The sequence below is a fragment of the Diabrotica virgifera genome, chromosome 1, assembly GCF_917563875.1.
Source record: "Diabrotica virgifera virgifera chromosome 1, PGI_DIABVI_V3a".
Taxonomy (NCBI): Eukaryota; Metazoa; Arthropoda; class Insecta; order Coleoptera; family Chrysomelidae; genus Diabrotica; species Diabrotica virgifera.
Genome location: NC_065443.1, coordinates 228,389,298 through 228,411,945, shown reverse-complemented (window position 1 = coordinate 228,411,945; position 22,648 = coordinate 228,389,298). Strand labels below are relative to the sequence as shown.

At 33.4% G+C, this 22,648-nt stretch overlaps 1 protein-coding gene across 2 annotated transcripts in view; it reads right to left on the bottom strand.

The window, feature by feature from the left end:
- LOC126879056 (uncharacterized) overlaps window positions 1-22,648 on the bottom strand; it is a 148,371-nt gene that overhangs the window by 9,330 nt on the left and 116,393 nt on the right. Inside the window, exons 1-2 of one of the 2 annotated variants that reach the window (XM_050641950.1) lie at window positions 11,485-11,724; window positions 6,724-6,855 (exon numbers count right to left, since the gene is read on the bottom strand). In XM_050641950.1, the coding sequence (XP_050497907.1) occupies window positions 6,724-6,855; window positions 11,485-11,533 (181 nt within the window). In that variant the 5' untranslated portion in view covers window positions 11,534-11,724. Of the gene's footprint in view, window positions 1-6,723; window positions 6,856-11,484; window positions 11,725-22,648 lie in introns of those variants that run through there. The other variant, XM_050641949.1, reaches the window with a different exon arrangement.

The following is a 22,648-nucleotide window of genomic DNA, read 5'->3' as shown; positions in this document are numbered from 1 at the left end:
AAAACTTACAGATCATATAAAGACAACGTAAGTAAAATAATTTGTGGAGCGGTAACGATTAATTTCATTTAAGTTGCTAATTAGGGGGTGGTCTTCCCGACTTTTTTTGCAAAAACAAAAGGGGCCGATTTTATTTTGAGCTTAACTTGCTTAAATTTAATGCTAGAAACTTTTTGTAAAAACAGAAATAAAGCTTTTTTTAAACACTTTAAAAAAGTTATAATGGGTTTTCCCCAAAAAGTGCTTAATTTTTTGGATATTTCACGTCGAAATATTCTATTTGAAATTTGGTGAATATGAATCTATTTTTCATTGGCTATAACTCTGGTTCTACGAGATCCAAAGACCTAACGCGTACACCATTTTTTATACTTTTTTATAAGCTATATTTTGCTAAGAACTTTTTTTCGACAAAATACTTACTTTTTGAGTTATTTGCGAAAAACCGTCTAAAAATGTGGATATTTTGTTGAAAAATGAACATATTCACTCGCAAATAACTCGAAAAGTGTTGACTTGTCGAAAAAGCTCTATAGAACAAAAGTTACTTAAAATTAGTCAGTTTACCCATTTCCGGACTTATTTGAATATATATTTTTTCACCCCCAATAGCGGGTGAAAGTCACCCCCAGGGCCAAAGCACACATCGGCACAATATCACTTTTTTTCTTTGACATGTAAGCTATACGTATGCCAAATTCCATGTCAATCCAAGCGGTTCTTTAAAATTTAGAGCAAAAACCGTGAAAGAATATATTTGAAAAAATAGAATATTGTTAATTGTGAGTTTTAGTTATATGTAGGTAGGTGTAGTTTACGTAAAAATATTTCGAATTATAATGCGAATATATAAAGTTGGAGTGCCTTTGGCGCTCTATGAACTAAATAAAATAAGACGGCTCTTGTTTCGCTTCACAACGAAATGATTATTTATTATTATTATTTCGTGTTCACATAAAATTTTCACCCATTTTGGTTTCTTTTTATAAATATTTATTTATTAAGAACAAAATTGTTTTCTATTATTTCCATTTAGCGCGCCTATGACTTAATGTCACATTCAAGTTATGTCAAACAATCCCGAAGCACTGTTGTCAAAGTTTCGCAGACCTTACGAAAAAAGGTATGATACTATTTCCCGAAGTCATATTGATGACGCGCTACTGTATGCTCTTAATAATTGTGGAACGTGTCATCCTGACAAGTTTATGATTGTGAAAACTAGCAGGTTGTTTTTAAGTTTATTCAATAGCAATAGCAAACTTTACATAATATATAAAAAAAAATTTGTCCGACAAATACAGGGTGTAACAAAAATACAGGTAGGTCATAAATTTAATCACATATTCTGGGACCAAAAATAGTTCGATTGAACCTAACTTACCTTAGTACAAATGTGCACATAAAAAAAGTTACAGCCCTTTGAAGTTACAAAATGAAAATCGATTTTTTCCAATATATCGAAAACTATTTGAGATATTTTATTGAAAATGGACATGTGGCATTCCTATGGCAGTAGTATCTTAAAAAAAATTATAGTGAATTTTAGACACACCATAAAAGTTTTATGGGGGTTTTGTTCCTTTAAACCCCCCAAACTTTTGTGTACGTTCCAATTTAATTATTATTGTAATACCATTAGTTAAACACAATCTTTTAAAAACTTTTTTTCCTCTTAGTCCTTTTTCGAAAAGTCGAGTTTTTATCGAGATATTTTGAATATTTGTCAAATCCACCACATATTTGTATATGGTTAAGTACGATTATGGAGACTTAGTAATAATATGAAAATTTATTTATGATTTACATTTTTAGGTATATTTTGAACCATATTAAAAAAGAAGCCACATCTCGATAAAAGGTGCCTTATCGTAAAAATACAAAGAGGCAAAAAAGTTTTAAAAACACTGTGTTTAACTAATGGTATCGCAGTAATAGTTTAATTGGAACGTACACAAACATTTGGGGGGTTTAAAGGAACAAAACCCCCATAAAATTTTTATGTAAACATATTAAAAAAGAAGCCGCAACTCGATAAAAGCTGCCTGATCGAAAAAATACTAAGAGCCAAAAAAGTTTTAAAAATATTGAATTTAGCTAATGGTACCACAATAATAATTTAATTGGAACGTACACAAAAGTTTGGGGGGCTTTAAGGGAACAAAACCCCCATAAAATTTTTATGGGGTGCACAAATTTTACTATAATTTTTCTTTAAGATCTTCCTGCCATAAGATTGCCACATGTCCGTTTTCGTTAAAAAATCTCTAATAGTTTTCGATATATTTGAAAAAATCGATTTTCATTTTGTAACTTCAAAGGACTGTAACTTTTTTTATGTGCATATTAGTACTAAGGTAAGTTAGGTTCATTCGAACTATTTTTGTTCCCAGAATATGTGATTTAATTTATGACCTGTATTTTTGTTACACCCTGTATATTGGGCGTTTTAATAAGTCCGACACGTAGAACATTTAAAATGACAGGAATTATGTTGGTGATAAATAGCAGTCTGATTTTTGCATGAGAGTTTAATGAAAGGGTAAAACAACTCAATTGGAAGTTCTGTCCGACAAAATACATGGGACGTTTTCAAAGTTTGACGTAATGAAACCTGTAACCTGTTCCACAATTAAAACTTCCCCTGTTCCAGTGTTCCCGTGCATCAAAGTTTGTCCGACTAGACACCGTTAAACTATTAACAAATTTTCAGCTTGTGGTTAATCAACTTTTTTTTTATACGCGGGATCCAGGCCTAATCTTTTGTAATGTGAAAATTTAAATTTAGCATTTTTTAGGAACATTTTAAATACATATCTCAGATTGCCAAAACTCAAAATCAAAATGATATGTGATATAGGTTTTAAGATTAGGCTCAAACAACGGAAATTCCATAGCAACCGGTCAATGAAAGTGATAAATAATGTTATTGATCGCATAAGAATCGAAAAAATGGCAAAAATCGCGCAAAGTTTATTTATTTAACAGCTTTATAGAAGCCGACTTCATTTAGGGCAAAATGAAGAAACTGAACTCTTCAACTTTAAAACAAGTTTCGATATTTTGTCGATAATATACTCTGATTAAAAGCTATCGAGTTGATACAAATTTTATTTAAAAAATCGATCGCCGGTCGCTTCAAGCTTTGTTTCTGAGAGAACAGTTCATTCTACATAAAAAGTGATAATAAACATTTTTGTTCATCATTTTCATAATTATGTCAGCTACATTTCTTGTTTGAAACATTTTTTTCTATGGCGTACATATTCTTGGTAAATCGATGTTTTCCGTTGGACCCCCTTCCTCACATGTGGGGATTTTAAGAGAAGCCAGGGGGTAGGAGTGGCTAACTTTTCTTCTTTGGGATTCCAAAATTGACAGCAAAATTCAGCTTGCTCGTCTCGTTTTTAGAGATTGAATCTCTGAAGACTTGATTATAATGTCTAACTGCTTTAGATACATATTTCATTTTCAAGATTGTCGTTAATTGATTTTGACTGTAAGTATACAAATATACTGAAACATCGCACCTCGTCGCCCACATCTCCACAAATTGCATACTCGCCATGATAGAACATATCGCATCGCATCGAGCATCACGGCGCGGTGCCTGGCGAGCATTGCGTCGAGGTGCGAAGCTTCACTATATTTCTACACTTCTATGTGTTAGCAGGGCCACTTTATCCATTAGGCAATATAGGCAGTTGCCTAGGGCGGCACATTATGAGACGGCGGCAAAAATACTGTACAAAAAATATTTGTATATAAAAATCATGGATCTGGGATCTGTCATTAAGGAAAATGAAGCTCTTTCAAATTACTTTACCGCAAGAAAGCATATAAAGAATAAGCATATATAGAAAGAAATAAAACATATAAAGAAATAAGAAAGCGAAAAAGGAAAATTTAATTTGACGAGGGGGCCGATGATGAACTAAACTTTTCAGCTAATGATGAGATGATAATCCACACATTCTATATTATAATCGACACTCTGATAAGAGACCTGAATAGACGTCTGGAATCTTATCGACTTATTTATCAACGTTTTCGTGTTATTAACAGATTTGCCGAAATTAAGCAATGAAGAAATTATTACCTAAAGAAGCTGAAAATCTGATATCTACAAAATAAAGACGACCAAGATACACCATTCATACATGAATGCATTCACTTAAAGGGTTATTTGGATACCACAATAAAATCACCAATTGACATATCTCTTAATATTTAAAGAAGAGTTAGTGCAGTCACTGAAGGTGGATGGATATGAGCTATTACCTCCGATTTAGTTGAACCTCCATCGATTTGCATGAAACTTGGTGAGTGGTTAGAGGATATCTCAAGGAACAAAGGTGACATGGCGTCAACTTGCGCTTTTACCCTGGGGATGGATGACACCCCTTCTAGGGGGTGAAAATTAGTTTATTAAAAATATCCCCAGAATTCGATAGATGGACAAATTCTAGGAAAAATTTGTTGCTTAAAGTTATTAAAAGAAATCAAAACATTCTGAGTTATTAAAGATCAAAAATTTTAACTTTTCGTTAGAAAAATGCATGTTCTTAACCGATTTTCCATAAATAACTCAAAAACTATAAGATTTTACAAAAAAGTTATTATTATCAAAATTGAAGCTAATAAAAAATGAAATAAACTTCTTACTGGAAAAACATTTTAATGTTATCTAAAAGTGAGTTATAGGTAATTGAATGTACTTATATTTTTTTCTGCGAGTACCCAAATCTAAGTGTTCAAGCTTAAATAACAGGAAAATGATGCATTTTATAACATAAGCTTATTAAACATTTTTGTCAAAGTACTTAGAAATATCTATCAAATGAGCCCTCGAACAAGTTGATAGCATTAAAATTTATGCACCAAATATTTTTCAAAACATCCTTTAAAAATTTTTCCAAAAAAGTAATTGTTTTTTTTTAAATAACTTGGTTCAATTTTGCGATATCAGGTTTGCCTAAAAACCACTTGAAAGTTAATTTTAATGGCTATTAAACCACGTTGAATTTAATCTTTTAAACACCTTACTTTTTTAAAAATAAAAGGTTAAATGGCACCGGTTACATGGTTCTCGCAAAATTTAAGCTTTAAGCGTTTCTATCTCGGTTATTTTTTACCCTACAGAAATAATAAAAAGGTAAAATATTTGATACAGAAAAAACTAAAATCTGGTTATACATATATCACTTTTTACGTATAATGAGTATTTTTGGAGTTATCAAAAGAAAATGATAATTACGATAATTTTAAAAATTCTGATTTTTTTTAAATCATATATTTTTTTCAAAAATATGCAATCTAAACCGGTCAAAATGGTTGAAATCATTGCTTATGCTAATTTAAAGAAATTCTTCTAAGGATTACTGTAAATTTTAATTTTTGTGGAAATGGCGTATGTTTTATTTTTCACTTTTTCCCAAAAATTTCTAAAGTGTTCTCTTATTTTTATCATAACCTGCTTAATTGTGATGCTATTACCTTCTACTGGAGCTCATTTGATAGATACTCCGAAGTTCTTTGACAAGTGCTTAGCAGGTATATTTTATAAAATGCATCGTTTTCACGTTATTTAAGCTTGAATACTTAGATTTGAGTACTCGTCGAAAAATATATACATTCAATTACTCATAACTCACTTTGAGTTAACATTAGTTTAGTTCTTTAAGTGAGGAGTGTATTCAGCTTTTTATTATCTTCAATTTTGGTAATAATAACTTTTTTGTTCAAGCTTATAGTTTTTGACTGATACGTGAAAACAGCCTTAAAACATGTATTTTTTACGAAAAAATAAAATCTTTGATCTTTAATAACTAAAAAAATATTTATTTATATTAATAACTTTTGTACTTTTTATATTAATAACAAATTTTGCTTATAATCTGTCTCTCTATCGATTTATGGTATTATTAAAAAAAATTTCACCGCCGAGAAGGGGTGGCATCCACCACCACGGTAAAAGCGCAAGTTGGCATCATGTCACCTGTGTTCCTTGAGGTACCCTCTAACTACTTACCAATTTTCATGAAAATCGATGGAGGTTCAACGAAATCGGAGGTGAAAACCTTCAGTGACTGCACTAAGTGGATTGGAAGATATTTTCCCTAATTTTGACATTGCTTTGCACATTTATTTGTGCATCCCAGTTGCCAACGTGTCCGCTGAAAGGTCATTTTCGAAAATGTCAATAATTAAAAATAATTTCCCATCAAGTATGACGCAAGAACGTGTAAACAATTTGTCGATTTTGTCAAGAAAAAAAATTTTTTTTGAAAAGTTTTTTTTGAAAAGAGGTCTCTGATGTGATCGACCTGGAATGACAATTTTTTCTGTTATAGGTATATAAACATCGTAGCTTATATCCATTTTTAGTGTATTCTTATTTAAATAAAAATTTCTGCAATATTTTTTTGCAAAAATGGTACATGTTTGAAGGGCGGCTACCAGAGAATTGCCTACGGCGTCAATTGACCTAAGCGCGGCCCTGGTGTTAGGATATAATATGTATGTATTATATAAATATAAAACAATGACACACATAAATAAGAAATATTGGTAGGGAAAGAAAGTGATTAGGTGTGTAGAACATACAATCGACAAGAGGATGAATGTACATATTCAGCAAATGACAAAAAAGGAAAGAGCAGACAGATAATAAATGATACTGATAGCATTGTGATGAACATCAAACTATTCGACTCTTCTTACCTTCAATAATAACGGTGGCACTTAAGCAAAGTGCAGGATCGGTACATTTAGTCAGTGATTCCAATCCTTTACAGGCATCAGGCTTGTCTACAGCATTCGTCGAGTTACAATTGTAACACTCCAAAGAATGCACTAAAAAAATGAGCATATTTTATTGTACTACATTGTATTGTATTATTGGTATTGCTATACAGGGTGTAACGAAAATACAGGTCATAAATTTAATCACATATTCTGGGACCAAAAATAGTTCGAATGAACCTAACTTACCTTAGTACAAATATGCACATATAAAAAGTTATAGCCCTTTGAAGTTACAAAATGAAAATCGATTTTTTCCAATATATCGAAAACTATTAAAGATTTTCTATTGGAAATGGACATATGGCATTCTTATAACAGTAGAATCTTAAGAAAAAATTATAGTGAAATTTGGACACCCTATAAAAATTTTATGGGGGTTTAGTTCCTTTAAACCCCCCCAAACTTTTGTGTACGTTCCAATTAAATGATTATTGTAGTACCACTACTTAAACACAGTATTTTTAAAACTTTTTTGGCTCTTAGTACTTTTTCGAAAAGTCAGTTTTTATCGAGATATTTTGAATATTTGTCAAATCCACCACATATTTGTATATGGTTAAGTACGATTATGGAGACTTGGTAATAATATGAAAATTTATGTATGATTTACATTTTTAGGCATATTTTGAACTGTATTAAAAAAGAAGCCATATCTCGATAAAAGTTGCCTTCTCGAAAAAATACAAAGAGGCAAAAAAGTTTTAAAAACATTTTGTTTAACTAATGGTGTCGCAGTAATAGTTTAATTGGAGCGTACACAAACATTTGGGGGGTTTAAAGGAACAAAACCCCCATAAAATGTTTATGTAAACATATTAAAAAAGAAGCCGCAACTCGATCAAAACTGCCTTATCGAAAAAATACTAAGAGCCAAAAAAGTTTTAAAAATATTGAATTTAACTAATGGTACCACAATAATAATTTAATTGGAACGTACAGAAAAGTTTGGGGGGGTTTAAGGGAACAAAACTCCCATAAAATTTTTATGGGGAGCACAAATTTCACTATAATTTTTCTTTAAGATACTCCTGCCATAAGAATGCCACATATCCATTTTCAATATAAAATCTCTAATAGTTTTCGATATATTCGAAAAAATCGATTTTCATTTTGTAACTTCAAAGGGCTATAACTTTTTTTATGTGCATATTTGTACTAAGGTTAGTTAGGTTCATTCGAACTATTTTTGGTCCCAGAATATGTGATTTAATTGATGACCTGTATTTTTGTTACACCCTGTATATTAACATGATACACAAATTATTAATTTTTTGGGTAATTTAATAAACTGAACTAAGACTAGTGTACATTTTTAAATGCACGTGTATGTATTTGTACGATGCTATCCCGAGTAAGGGTACGAACATGCCGAAGATACATGGATGTGCGCGGTATAGGTCGCGATCGCGCCTGAACGCGGTTGCTCTACATCGATGCCAAAACAAACCTTCATTTTCATTTTCTTATGAGATCGCAAATACCAAGGATGTGTCACCCGTTCACCCTCGCGACCTATCATCGCGGTTTACAGCGATGTCGATGCCAAAACAAAATAGTTTGTTTTACATCGCAATCGAGCTGCTGATCGCGTGGTAAACCAAAGTTTATTGGTCGTTTTTAAACCACGCGAAATTCTACATTTCTTGTTGTAATCAGGTTGCGACAAGTTTTGGTTATATGGAAACCGCAAAGAACACTGAAAGGAAGGTATCTTCGGTATGTTCTGTCCGTCATCGATGTAAACCTCTATTGGACGGTTTTATAAGTAATACTAGTAGCATTACTATTGTATCCACGCCCAACAACTCCTCAATTGATCAACTGCTTTTAAACAATTTTAAAATATAGTGGAATATTTTAGAATTTTCTTTGTTTTTCTTCTATTTTCTTAGGAACAACGGCGTATCTTAAGGTGGTGTTACAACTACTTGAGGTTCTCTAGTGGGTATGGAATAGTAATGGTGTTTAATGTCAGGGTTGGCATAGAATTTCCCCATCTTATAAAACCCAGCGGGTTTTTTCGGGTTTTTTCAATTGATAAAACCCACTATTATTGGGTTTTTTGGGGTTTTTTCAAAAATAGCAAATTTTCAGTTGAATGAACGTCATATTTATTTCTGAATAAAAACAAAAACTAGCATAAATACCATGAAGTAAGTAGTAGGTGAATACAAAACGAGAGAAACTGAAACTAAACTAATAAAACACTTATTTTAAACATGGTATATAGAAAAATAAAAAAATAAACAAGTTTCTTGTTAAACAAAGCATCAGCAAAGCATATTAGTTATCAGGAAAATCAGAATCTGTATTTTTGTCACATTCCCAATTCCCATTCGTTATTCGTTAGACTCGGTCAAGGACGAGGTCTCGGTTCTTAAATGATTATATATTTTTACCAAGTTTGCAGCTCTATCGGCACCTAATCTGTTGCGAAGCTTAGTCCATATTAATCCATATGAAGAAAAAATCCGCTCAATAGATGCAGATGAAGCTGGACATGAGAACAAAGATAACATATAAATACAAAATTCATATGGTATTTTATTTGTTTTTTTATTGATATCAGCTTCCACCATTTCTTTGTTGAGAATTTTTTGACAAGTTCTTCTTTGAAAAGTGTTGCGGGGAACATGTCTGTATCCTTAATCTTGAATGATAACATCACTGCCAAAAACTCATCAGAAAGATTCGATGCAACCCATTGTTCGACTTTTTCCTCTTCTTCCCCTGTAAGTCGTCTTCCCATGTATTTGTGATCCATAGTATTTGCAAAAAGGTGAAATGGTTGAATGGCAAAGTCATATCTCTTTTTTATTTCTTGTCTGTATGACTGTAACAAATCATGGTCGAGGGCATCTTTCCATATTTCTACTGCATCAGAAATGTTTACAGAATCACTTTGGAATCTGTCTAGAGCTTTCACAATAACGGCAAGTTGTTTTTGCAAATACAGAGCCTCTCTATATATGGCGACATAATCTAATATTTTGGAGATATTTTTATCAAATTCTTGCTCCTTCTCTGTCCTAATTTCAACATATATGTGATAGTTGCTTATAAATTGCTGACATTGTCAAGTTGCTTTATTTTGTAAGCATATTTTGTTATTTTATTATTTTTGCAATAAAATTCATAATTTTTGTAAAACTTTTGATAGAGCAGAAACTATATATCAAATCTAAATAAAAAACTGAAAATCCCCAAAAAAACCCCGAAAAAACCCTAAAAACCCAAAAAAAAACCCGTCGGGTTGGGCTTTAAAAAAAACCCGGGTTTTTTCCAACCCTGTTTAATGTAAAGAGCTCAAAGTACATGCCAATAGAGGGGGGTTATAACCCCCAAACCCCCCCTCCCATATACGCCACTACTTAGTAAGTCTAGTAGAACGTCAACTGAAATATCTTTTTTGGCGTATTGTGGTTTATTTGGACAACTATTGTTATTATTGCCGAGATAAAAAAATAATTAAAAACCACATAATGGGGAAAACTATTTTTAGGAATTTAATTTATGGTCCAGAGGTCATTGAATGTATGTACATATTTCTATACTAAATAATACGCATTTTTTCTAAGTAATATAAAATTATGGTATTGTAGTATAGTAGCAGACAGCAGATAATAATAAAATAAAAGGCAGCTATTTTTGAAATTAACCAAACAAGTTATTGTAACTGAATGAACTATGAACAATTCAGGAACATTTATAATAATTAAGGAGAATGTCATTCTACATTATTACATACGCACTTTTAATAATTTAAGTTTTTATTTTATTTTATTTTTTATGTCTATATCTACTTTTTTATTGGGTATTTTTTTATTATTACTACTTTTTGTTTATTTGTTTATTTTAATTTAATTGCATATTTTAATTTTTTTTCTTTTCCTAACATAATTTTAGAAAAGACTACATTCAAATCAACAAAAATTCCTCTGGTACTCCAATGTGGAAACTACCTTCTCACTCTCACTTCTTTTGTATTTTTCTTACGTCACGTCCACATGGTCAACAAAATACTACTACCATTACTACTGTATCCACGCCACGCCCAGCCCAACAACTCCTCAGTTGATCAACTGCTTTTAATAAATTTTGAAATATGTAGTGGAATATTTTAGAATTTTCTTTGTTTTTGTTCTATTTTTTACGTCAATAGAACCTCAACTGAAATATATATCTCTGTTGACGTATTGTGGTTTATTTGAACAACTATTGTTATTATTTCCCAGATAAAAAAATAATTAAAAACCGCATAATGGGAAAAAACTATTTTTAGGAATTTAATTTAGGTCCAGGGGTCATTGAATATGCATACCTACTTCTATACGAAAACATGCGCAGAAATTGGTCATTAATACTATTTCACTATTAGTTGATTATGTATATTAAAAATACATTAAATCAGGTTTTTGAAGATTATGAAGTGTTTAGGAGACGTATTTTAGCATCTAGCATAGTAGCAGATAAGAACAAAACAAAAGGCGACTATTTTTGAAATTAACCAAAACAAGTTATTTTTAACCTGCAACTGAATGAACTATATAAACAATTCAGCAATATTTATAATAATTAATATTATTATAATACGCACCTTTAATAATTTAACTAACTTTGCGCGAATTACTATTATAAGCAATTAGAATCAACATATAAAAAAAGTATTGTATTTACCTGTTCCCAAAACTGAAGTCGCAATAACCAACAATATTATATTTTGCATTTTGTTAAACACAATCAAAATAACTGTGTAGTGTAATAAAAATATCTTCTTATTAAATCAATCAACAGAAACTCACTGTGTGCACTTGCTTGCACCGCTTGCTGTCAGTGCTGGTGGGTTGACGAAGTATATTTGATATTTCTAATAATGAGGTTGTTTTATATTTAGACATGGGCGCAGCATTGTACGAGGGAAAAGGATCAATATAATTTTCTTATGTTTTAGTTGAAGACCGTCATTTGCCATATGTAGTTTGCAATATCGACCAAAACTCCTAATGGTGAAATATAAAACAAAACTTATTACAATAAATAGAATAACCAAAAAAAACTATCACCGATGTACAATATAGCTTTAAAAAATAAAGTACCTACTAGTAAAAACTCTAAGGCCACTGTGGGTGTACTCCGAGCGGCCCCTGAGATAATTAAGCAACAGGTGCCACTCTGCACCTGTTGGAAGGATTTCAAAAGACATTAAGAATTTTCTGTATTAATCCAAACACCACACCAGTGGACAAGAAGTGCTGATCTGACTGGATCCATACGTCTAAAGGATTTGTTTTGAGTTGATACCTCAGGCCCTACCAATAAGTCTTTTGCTCACTACATGTGGTTTCCATGATAGTTTATTATTCTGTATTGTGTGTACCTACAGAGTACCATCTGTATTTGACCATCTAGTATCAGCGGTTCTTTTTTATTACAAGTCTTTGGCGCTGATTCAGCTCCTTCAATGCCGCTGTAAATTCCCTCCAGGATCGCTTCTTTGAGGATAGTATTTTTTCTTATATTCTCGCTGGACAGCCCTGAAAAACTACCAGTTCTCCTTTCTACCACACTGCTCAGCAACATTATATGCTTTCTTTGGGCGAACCTTAAGATCCGTTAGGGTTTCACTCCACCACGAGTTACATGGCTTTTTACCAACCTTTCTAAGATGACATGTCATGTAAGCCGCAGCAGATCGACTGACATAAAAACGCTGGTGTGACTCTCTAGCAAATATCAAATATTGAACAAACTTTTGCCTATTAAAACGAATGAAGAAAAAAATAAATATACCTGTATATAAAAATATTATGATCTGATCTTGAAAATAAAATGTTTGCTTTCGGAGAAGCATAATTCACCCTCTAACATTAATATATTTAATCCAGCAGTGTTCCAACAATGTCTAAAAGGCATTGGCTTGGACGGCAGAGACTTTCGCATAATTGCAAATTTGTATTGGAATCAAACAACATCAGTTTTAGTAGACGGTTTGGAATCACAGTCTCTTAATATTAAAAGAGGAGTACGACAGGGATGCGTCTTGTCGCCCCTGCTTTTCAACATTTACTCCGAAAGAATTTTCAGAAATACACTTTCTGAAAAACAACAAGGAATGATAATTGTGAACGGTGAAGTCATCAATAATTGCAATATGCGGACGACACAGTACTCCTAGCTTCTACTCAAGAAGATCTGCAAACATTACTTGATAGTGTCGTTGAGAGTTGTAAGGAAGCAGGTGTGGATCTGAACATACGAAAAACCAAAATACTCGTAATAGGTAAACAACAGAATATAAAACCGTTTATATTACGTAAATAATATCAAACTTAACAAGTTGACCAAATTGTTTACCTTGGGTATCAATTAAATTGTAACGCAGACACACACCGCGAAATTAGATCTAGGATAGAGCAGGCCAGAGCCGCTTTTAGAAGGATTACAAAGTATTAGGTGACAGAGACCTAAAATATTTTTTTTTTGTTTTAGCTTAACGTGTCTCGACAACATAGGTCACTGACACAGGTACAATTTTACTACATTACATTACAATAAAAGGAAAATTACATCTCAATATAATTACATTACAATAGATAGAAAAAAATTTTAAATACATAATCAAAATTCCTAAACTATATATCTTCTTCTAGATTTCGTGGTATAGCCTGGTGTCTTAAGGTAGTCAATAATGCGTTGAAATTGATCTGGCGAGCTGAGAATATTTTGTAGGTTAAGATTCAAATTATGCTTTTTTCTGTTATTGTAGAAATAGGGACAGTCTATGAGAATATGTTTAACAGATAGAGTGTTACCACAGTGTGTACATTTGTACATGTAGGTGGATCTTGGGAAGTCATCAAATATTTATTAGTCAACCTTGTATGGCCTATTCTAAGTTGTCGAATTACAATTTTGTTTTTCCGTGTCATGGAAGGAAACTCAAGTTTTTTTATAGATGGATGGATATCACGAAGCTTGGAAGGGATTTTGTTCCAGTGTTCTTGCCAAGACATTAGGATAGTATTTAAAAAAAAAACGACTGTAGATCCGTATGTAATTGTAAGTTTTCAGTTTTCTCATTAGAAGAAGAGACTTGTTTAGCAAAGTGGTCGGCGAGTTCGTTACCAGGAATTCCCACATGAGACGGAATCCAGACCATGGTTATGGATACTCCCAGTGAGATTAGACTATCGAAAGAGTTTTGGATAGCTTGGACCAGCGGATGTACCGTATACATACTTTTTAGAGAATGGATAGACGCTAAAGAGTCGGTACATATTGCTACTTTTTTACGTCCTGGAGATAGCGAGTTAGCGGCTTGGAGGATAGAGAATAATTCGGCTGTATGTGTGCAACAAAAGAGCGGGAGATTGCAGGATTTGATTAGATCTGTGTTTGGGGTTACCGCACATCCAACAGCTATTGGGCTCTTAGAAGCATCTGTATATAGAATTTGGTCGAATTTATTGTTAGCAATTAATTCGTTAAAGGTATGCCTTAGAACTTGTGGATTGGTTTGAAGCTTATCATAATTAGGTAACGTGAGATTAAAATTTGCTATCGATTTATTCCAGGGAGGTTTAGGAGATATTATTATTGGGGTTGTGACTAAGAGATCGATGTTATTCAGATGTGGAGAGAGATATTGTGGCAAAGATTAAAGTTTAATTGTAGAAGTAGAGTTTAAAAGGTCAGTTTTTAGTAACTTATGGGCTGGATTTTCAGTATTAGTAGATATTCGAGACGAATATTTCAAAAGGAGTTGCCGTCGACGTAACCAGAGGGGAAGTTCATTAGCTTCTCTATATAAACTCTCTGCTGGGCTCTACCTGAAGGCTCCAAGGCAAATTCGCAGTGCAGTGTTATGTACAGAATTAAGAAGTTTTAAATCAGATGGACTAGCTGACATTATAAATAAAACTACAGTAGTCTATTTTAGAATGAATAAAACATCTATAGATCTTAAGAAGGGAGTCTTCATCTGCGCCCCAATGATGATTGGACAGAGTTTTTTTTCTAGAGACTAAAATAATTGATATTGAGGATAAACCTACTTCGCTGCTACGTGTTCTCGGTCTGACTTTATGGTGTCGAGTCCTGGACTGTGAATAAAATTGATCTAAATCGCCTTGAGGCTTTCGAAATATGGTGCTATAGAAGAACTTTAAAAGTGTCTTGGATGGAGAAGATTCGAAACTTCACAATACTAGAACGTCTCAGAGACAGCTCGAGTATATCGGACATGTAAGTTGCTACAAAATATTATGCAAGGGAAAAAAGCGGAAAAACGCAGTCCAGGACGAAGAAGAACCTCATGGTTGAAGAACTTGTGTAGAACCTCGGCGCAGTGAATAAAATTAAGATGGTAAGGTACGAAGCTATGATGGTGTAACCAACGTTGTGAAAGCACATGGTACATGAAGAAGAAAAAATGTTAAAACCCCGGTATCCACTCTCTATACCATTTTCTTAGAAATGCTGAAAATGATTCATCGATGACCTCAATGCCTTGTCGATTGGATGAAAAGCTGTGACTAGCGATTAAAGTTCCCAATTTGGAGAATAGATGAAGACAGGATACGTTATGAAACCGAATTACCATGAGAAAAAATAAACAAATCATAAAAGATATTAAAATAATAGTACTTATATTGTACAACAAGAGAGAAAAAAGAGATATTTCTCACGAGCGCAGAAGTTTGTTTCGCAAATTAAGCGAGGGAGAAATATGTCGTTTTCTCCCGTGTTGTACACTGTACTTCTTCTATGGATGCGTTTTTGTCAAGAGTTCAAACTTAAAAATTAAATAATTTAGGTGCTTTTATGTAGATTATATGCCAAAATTGAAATAAAATACATATTATATATACATATTATGTAGGTATTTAATATTCTTAATATTTATATACTTTTATTTATTTAAAATGATAGTTGCCACTTATATTTGAATAATTTTGAAAGGTAATTTCCTGGTAAGTTTTGATTTGACACATTTTATTTGGCAAAAATATTTGTGTTTGTATTGTGCATGTTACCATGGAAACCGCGATTCTACGTATGAACCCGTGAGAAAAAATATTTCTCACTGCAATGGCTGACTTTTCTCACAACCTGAGAAATTGTTCGTTTTGAATGTATGTAAGTAGTGAGAGAAGTGGCACTTTGTATAGCATCCATAGAAAAAAAAATAAACGTATTTTATGCATATAATGGAGGCACCCAGAAAAATACAGTAGTTACATCTAGTGATGCAATAAGCAATATTTCTTCTTCTGTAATATAATAACAAGAACCTGCGACAATGATAATATGCAAAACATCAACCTTATATTTTCCGGATAGCAGTTTATTGGTCCACGATCACCAATATGATAGATAACGTCTGAAAAAAGATTCCACCACAAAATGTAATTATAGAATAATATTGATAACCTAAGTACAGAAGATAAACGAGCGAAAATAACAAAGATAACCAATACTTTCAAAAACTAAAACCAACTAATAACTCTTCTGATTACCACATATATTATGTAGTTTCTATGATTGTCAACTGTTCTGTATTTCTTCCTGTACTATACTCTGTTTCTAAACCAGAAGGAGTAAATCAAATTTACCTCGCCGTAATTCTTGTTTGTAATTGGTCCAACCTCAGCCAAGTCTACTCCACAGTTATGAATTTTTGACAGTATTGACATTTATGAAATTTTGAAACTACAGTAAAACCTCCGTTAACCGAAATAATTGGGGGGAGGCCGTTTCGGATAACAAGAATTTCGGTTAAAAATAACATTGTTTTTTGTATTCTTCTTCTGTAAAATTACATAGTATTGGAGATATATAGCTGCAAAACATTGTTGTCAAAGAAACACACAAAAGATAATAGAATATTTCTTTATAAAACACTCTAAACATGTTCAGTTTCCTTAATTTTATTGCTTATTTTAAATTTACTTTTTATTGTCGAAATTATTGAAACTGTCGACAATTTCGGTTAAACGATGTTTCGGTTAAAAAGGTTTCGGTTAACGGAGGTTTTACTGTATTGACATTTCATAGGTTAATTAAGTTATTTCGCCAATTTGTTGTAATTTCTGTGTTATTTCTTTAATTTTTAGATCTTTAGTCTGCTTTTATATAAAAACAGTTGTTTTTAGAACTCTTTATAGCGACGTATTCGTATACATAATATAATATTTATGCATTGCGTGGATTACCGTTGAGGGCCGACATGATCAACCAAAAATAAGATGTATTTGGTGACTTTTCTAGTGACTTTCTTGGATGTGAGTCTGTATTTTTAGTTTACTCCTGGTTTAAAAACAAAGCATAGGACTATTTGACTGTCTGGTATCAGCGGTTATTTCTTATCAGAAGTATTTTCCGCTGATGCAGCTCCTTCAATGCCTCTGCAAAATTCCTCCAAGATAGCTCCTTTGAGTATAGTATTTCTTTCTCATATATACGCTTAGCTTTATTCTATGCTTTCCTATGAAGAAGATAAAGATCCGTTAGGGTTTCATTCCACCACGAGTTACACGGTTTTTACCAACCCTCCTAAGATGATTTGATTCTTCCCAGGTTGATTTGATGCACTGCAGATTGATGATGATTTTCTTCCACCACGGCGTCAATCTCCCCAGGCGAGGAGATCTCTTGCTGCTTGCTCCGGCTGATCTCTACCAGACCCTCAAGCCTAATTTGGCATTTCTGCCAATCCGTTTTCCTTACAAATTAGGACAGCTCCACACCCGACTCCATTGAAGGAATCCAGAATTTGATCCTAAAGTGATAGTTCAACACTAACCTCTCAGTCCCTAATCCCTTTGATAATATCGACAGAAGCTAAAGTTTGATCCAATACTTCAGCCGTGTTTCTGTTTCTAATTGTCTCCCTGATTCCTCCAGGATAGTTTTATACAGAGAAGAATTCCATAAGGTTCTTTTTGATTAATGTTGATGTTATCCTGGTCAGTATGATTTGCAATTACGTTACTTCGTATTACCAAACGCAGATTAATAATGTCACAAAACTCCTCTAATTTTTGAAGAACTATGATAGCATCCAGCCCAAGTAGACCATTTTCTCAGTAGAGGTTGGTTGTGTAAATTCTTATTTATTTTGAAGGTCTAATTCTGTTAATTCTTTGATGTTGCGTTGCCAGATTGTTTGTCTTCTGCCAGGATCTCTTTTACCTTTTATCTTCCCTTCCATCCACTATTCTGTTTCAAGCTGCATAAAGATACATACGTACGTCTAAATATTTATCCGAAGTTAGATCGTTAATCATATACATACATTAAAACTTCTTCAGATTCTGTAACGCTTAACGGAAGTATTAACTCACTATTCTAAAAGTATTCAGAAACTTCTAAAATATCCTGTATAAAATATAAAATGTATAAAATCATGTATAAAATAGGTACACAGTAGCACAGTACACACAATAAAACGAGATTATTTAATTCTAATGAGTCAGATTACGGTTTCAGCTGAGTTTGGGGTTTGCTACCGTTTAAAATACACTCACCGGCACAAAATTCGCCACCCAAAATTTTTTATTAAGTTTGACAATTTATAACTTTATTATTTGTACTCCGATTTTCAAGAAACTTGCATCAGTTTGTAGGTACCTACATGTTTTCATGTCGTTTGTTATTATTCCGGCAACAAAATTTTTTTGCTAAGGTGGCATTATACGGGGGTGAATGAAAGCGTTGTATTTTCTCCTAATTTTAAAAAATTCTGTGGAAAAATTGAATGGTTGATTTTGTTTCATACTCCTTTCGTATTATCTTGGGGGCATATCCTAAGGTTTTGCTTTTTGAATAATGCGAATATCTCTTTTTGTGTAAAAGCTGTAAATAAAAACACTGATTTAAAGGTTTACTTAAAAGTTAAAAATATCAAACTTACTAAAATTAACAACACAAAACTGTTTTATTCGTTCTCTGGATTAACTCTTTATAGAAGTTAAGACTAATTTTAATAGTTTTATTTTAATTAAAATACAAATGTATTGTTACAAACTTATCCGTCAATCAAAACCTAATAACATCTTATCAAAGTCAATAGTCAAAAGGAACTTTTCTTCTTTTTTATAATCTTGTTTAAGGTAGGTAATACAACATCCCCCCTCAAGATGATACATACATCTTCAACATAACTACTGACTAATCTTCACGATAGCGTAAAGGTCTGACAACCGCTCTCCCAGAGCGCGTTGTATTCTTACTCTGCTCAATATTAAATGGTCCATCAGTTTTCGTTGGCGTTGGAAGTCGTACAGACGTTTTGGGTTGAGTTGGGTGACTTTCCATTTCCTGACTACCTTTCTCAATGTTTGTTGGTCTTTGGGATGTTAGTTGTTGAGTAGCCGGTGTAGTTTCTGGAGTCGAATTTGTTTGTTGAATCCCTGGCAGTTGTTTCAATACTCCATCGGGGATACTGCTTAGATATGGAGCAGGGATCAGATGAAAACGGTTTCTCCTTATGGTGCTTATGGCGGACTTAACTATGTATGATCTTGGATTAACTTCGTTAATGATTTCACCATGTCGTTTCAAGTCTGTGATCCATACAAAATCACCAATTTGAAGTCGACTCAAATTCTTCGGTCCATGTTTTCCATCATATAATTTTTTATATTTCGAGCGGTACTTCCTCTCCGCGCTTACTAGCTTCTTTGATGATTTAAATTCAGCTAATGCGATTGATGGTAGATTATCTCTCAATTTTCTTCCAAACATCATTTCGGATGGACTGAATCCGTTCTCTAGTGGTGTGTTTCGATAGGACAGAAGTGCTATCTCTATGTTGTTCTTATTCTTCTTTATTAAGGTTTTTGCGACTTTTACAGCAGCTTCTGCTGCGCCATTTGCTTGGTGGAATTGTGGGCTACTTCTCGATGTAGAGAACCCCCATTCTCTTGCAAACTGTTGGAACTCTGATGTTTCAACAGCATGAAATTGTGTTCCAGTGTCGGAACAAACCAACTGTGGTATACCATATCTTGCAAATATTGTTTTGCAGATGTTTATTACTTCCTGTAATCTCATGTTCTGAACAGGAAGTACTTCAAAAAATCTGGAATAGTTATCAGTTACGACGATATACCATTTTCCTTCAGTTTTAAAAAGGTCCATTGATATCACTTGCCATGGATAATCTGGAAATTTAGCTGGCAATAAAGGTTCATGATGGTTTGTCGAGTTTTGAATACAGATAGGACAAGATCTTACTTTGGCTTCTATCTCTTGAGAAATTTCTGGCCACCACATCGTTCCCAGAGCACGACGACGAGTTTTAGTTATTCCAAAGTGGCCAGCGTGCAATTTTTCCAACATCATTGCCCTGAGCTCACATGGAATGATCATACGGTTTCCTCTAAGAAGGATACCATCCACAACTGATAGTTCATGACGTACTGGGTAGTATGGTTTAACATCACCTGATAATGCAGACTTGTGAGGCCAGTCTCCCATTATGTAGTTCTTCAGTTGATTACAGGTTTGATCATTGCTTTGCGAGTTAGCAACTCGTGTTATATTCTCGTCAGATGTGTGAATACCTGCAAGAGTGACTCCATGAATGAAGACATCGATTTCTTCTTCTAATTCTTTGTCATCTTCTGAAGGTATGGGTTTACGAGATAAAGTATCAGCAATATATAAATTTTTCCCTGGGGTATATACATACAATATTGTAGTCATAACGCATCATGCGCATTCTAAACCTTTGAAGTCTTGGGGACAGATCATCGAGATGCTTAGTTTTAAATATTTGTATAAGTGGCTTGTGATCGGTCTCTATGGGATATTGTTTTCCTATCAGAAAACTCTTTAGTCGATCGCTTGCCCAGGTCAGAGCTAGTGCTTCTCTTTCTATGTTTGCATAATTTTGTTCAGCTGGAGTCAAAGTCCTCGAGATGTATGCTACAGGTTTCTTATGACCACCTTCAACTTGAAGTAATACAGCTCCCAGTCCTGTGGTAGAAGCGTCACTGGATAGGATTGTAGGTTTATTTGCATCATACATTGTTAAACAAGGTAGGTACTGATATAAGCAATTCTTTTATTTTCTGGAACGCCTCTTTTTGTGCTGGGCCCCATAGAAATGCATTGCTTGGACTAACTAAACTTGTAATTGGTTGCATAATCTCACTCCTATTAGGGATAAATTTCGCTAGGAATGTTACAGTACCCATAAGGCGTTGAACTTCCTTGACATTTTTTGGTGCTTTCATGTCTACAATTGCTTTCACCTTGCCTGGATCTGGTGCTACCCCATCCTTCGACAACACAAATCCCAAGAAATCGATTTTCTGCTTACAGAATTCAGTTTTGCCCTTATTCAAGGTTATACGTGCTTTTTTTATTCTTTCGAGCACTTCTCTTAGGCGGTCATCGTGTTCCTCTTTTGTGTTTCCCCAAACCAGCACATCATCCATATGGACTAGAGTATTTTTTGCTCCTTCAAGGACTCGTGACATTCTTTTCTGGAATTCCTCTGGTGCCGATGTAATGCCGAAAGGTAATTTCTGGAATTTAAATCTTCCAAATGGGGTTAAAAAGGTTGTGTAGTCTCTTGATTCTTCGGCTAAATTAAGTTGCCAGAATCCATGATTTGCATCAAGTTTGCTAAAGTATTTAGCCCCTCTAATCTCTGCAAGTTGTAGCTCTACTACGGGAATTGGGTGAAACTGACGTTTGACACTTTTATTTAATCTTGACAGATCGACACAGATACGGACCCCTTTTCCTCCTTTCTTTATGTTGAATACCATTGGGGCACACCATTCGGTCGCATGATCTACAGGAACAATGACACCATTTCTCTGCATTTCTTCCAAAGCTTCCTTTACTTGGTCTCTCAATGGAACTGGAACAGTTCTTGGTACAGAAATAGCATATGGTTCAGCATTTTCCTTTATTTCAATTTTGTATTCACCCTCCATATTGCCTAGTCCTTGGAATAATGAGGAGTATTCTGCGACCCAATTTGTCTCAGTGCTTATAGAATAAATTCTTTTTACTAAATATAAGCCTTGGCATGCTTTCCTACTCAACAATGGGACATCAATCTCTTCAGAGATAAATACATTTTCTGTAATTTCCCTATTTTTATATTTTAGTTTTAATTTTACTGTACCTAGTATTTTGAATCTTTCTTGCTTTTTTGCACTAAATACTTTATTCGAAGATTCATTTAGAGGTAGTTCATTTATTACATTACTCAGCACTTGGACAGGTACCATTGTTACATCAGTAGCAGTATCCAGTTTGAATGTGATAGGTTCAAGCATTCTCTCTTTGCAGCTTACTTGTAGTTTTTGTGTCCACACATTCCTGTCATCACTCGCTTTAATTTCATGTACATAAGAGTTTTCGTCACTATCAGGCTCTGAATCTTGCTGAATGGCATGTACATTTTTGTTATTGGACTTTTTATTTTTATAACACATCTTGCTGTAGTGTCCTTCATTTTTGCATGTACCACATTTAGCATTTTTTGCAGGACAGTTTGCTAATTTATCATGCCAATCATATCCACATCTAGGGCATTTTTTCGTTTTCTCACCTTGTTAGCAATTTTGGGGCTTCTGTGATTTTTTGTAAGTTGATTGTTCTCTTATAGCAGAAACATTTGGTTCATTTAGGTTTTGTTTTTGACGGATCAGCTCTTCATGTTGTCTTAGACAGGTTACAGCTTTTTCGAGAGTAAGTGCAGCATCAAGTTGCAGTTTGTCACTTATGCTTGTATCTCTCATTCCGATAATCAACACTAATAAAACCATATCATTGTTTAAAGTCCCCCAATCACATGTTTTTGATAGACTGTGTA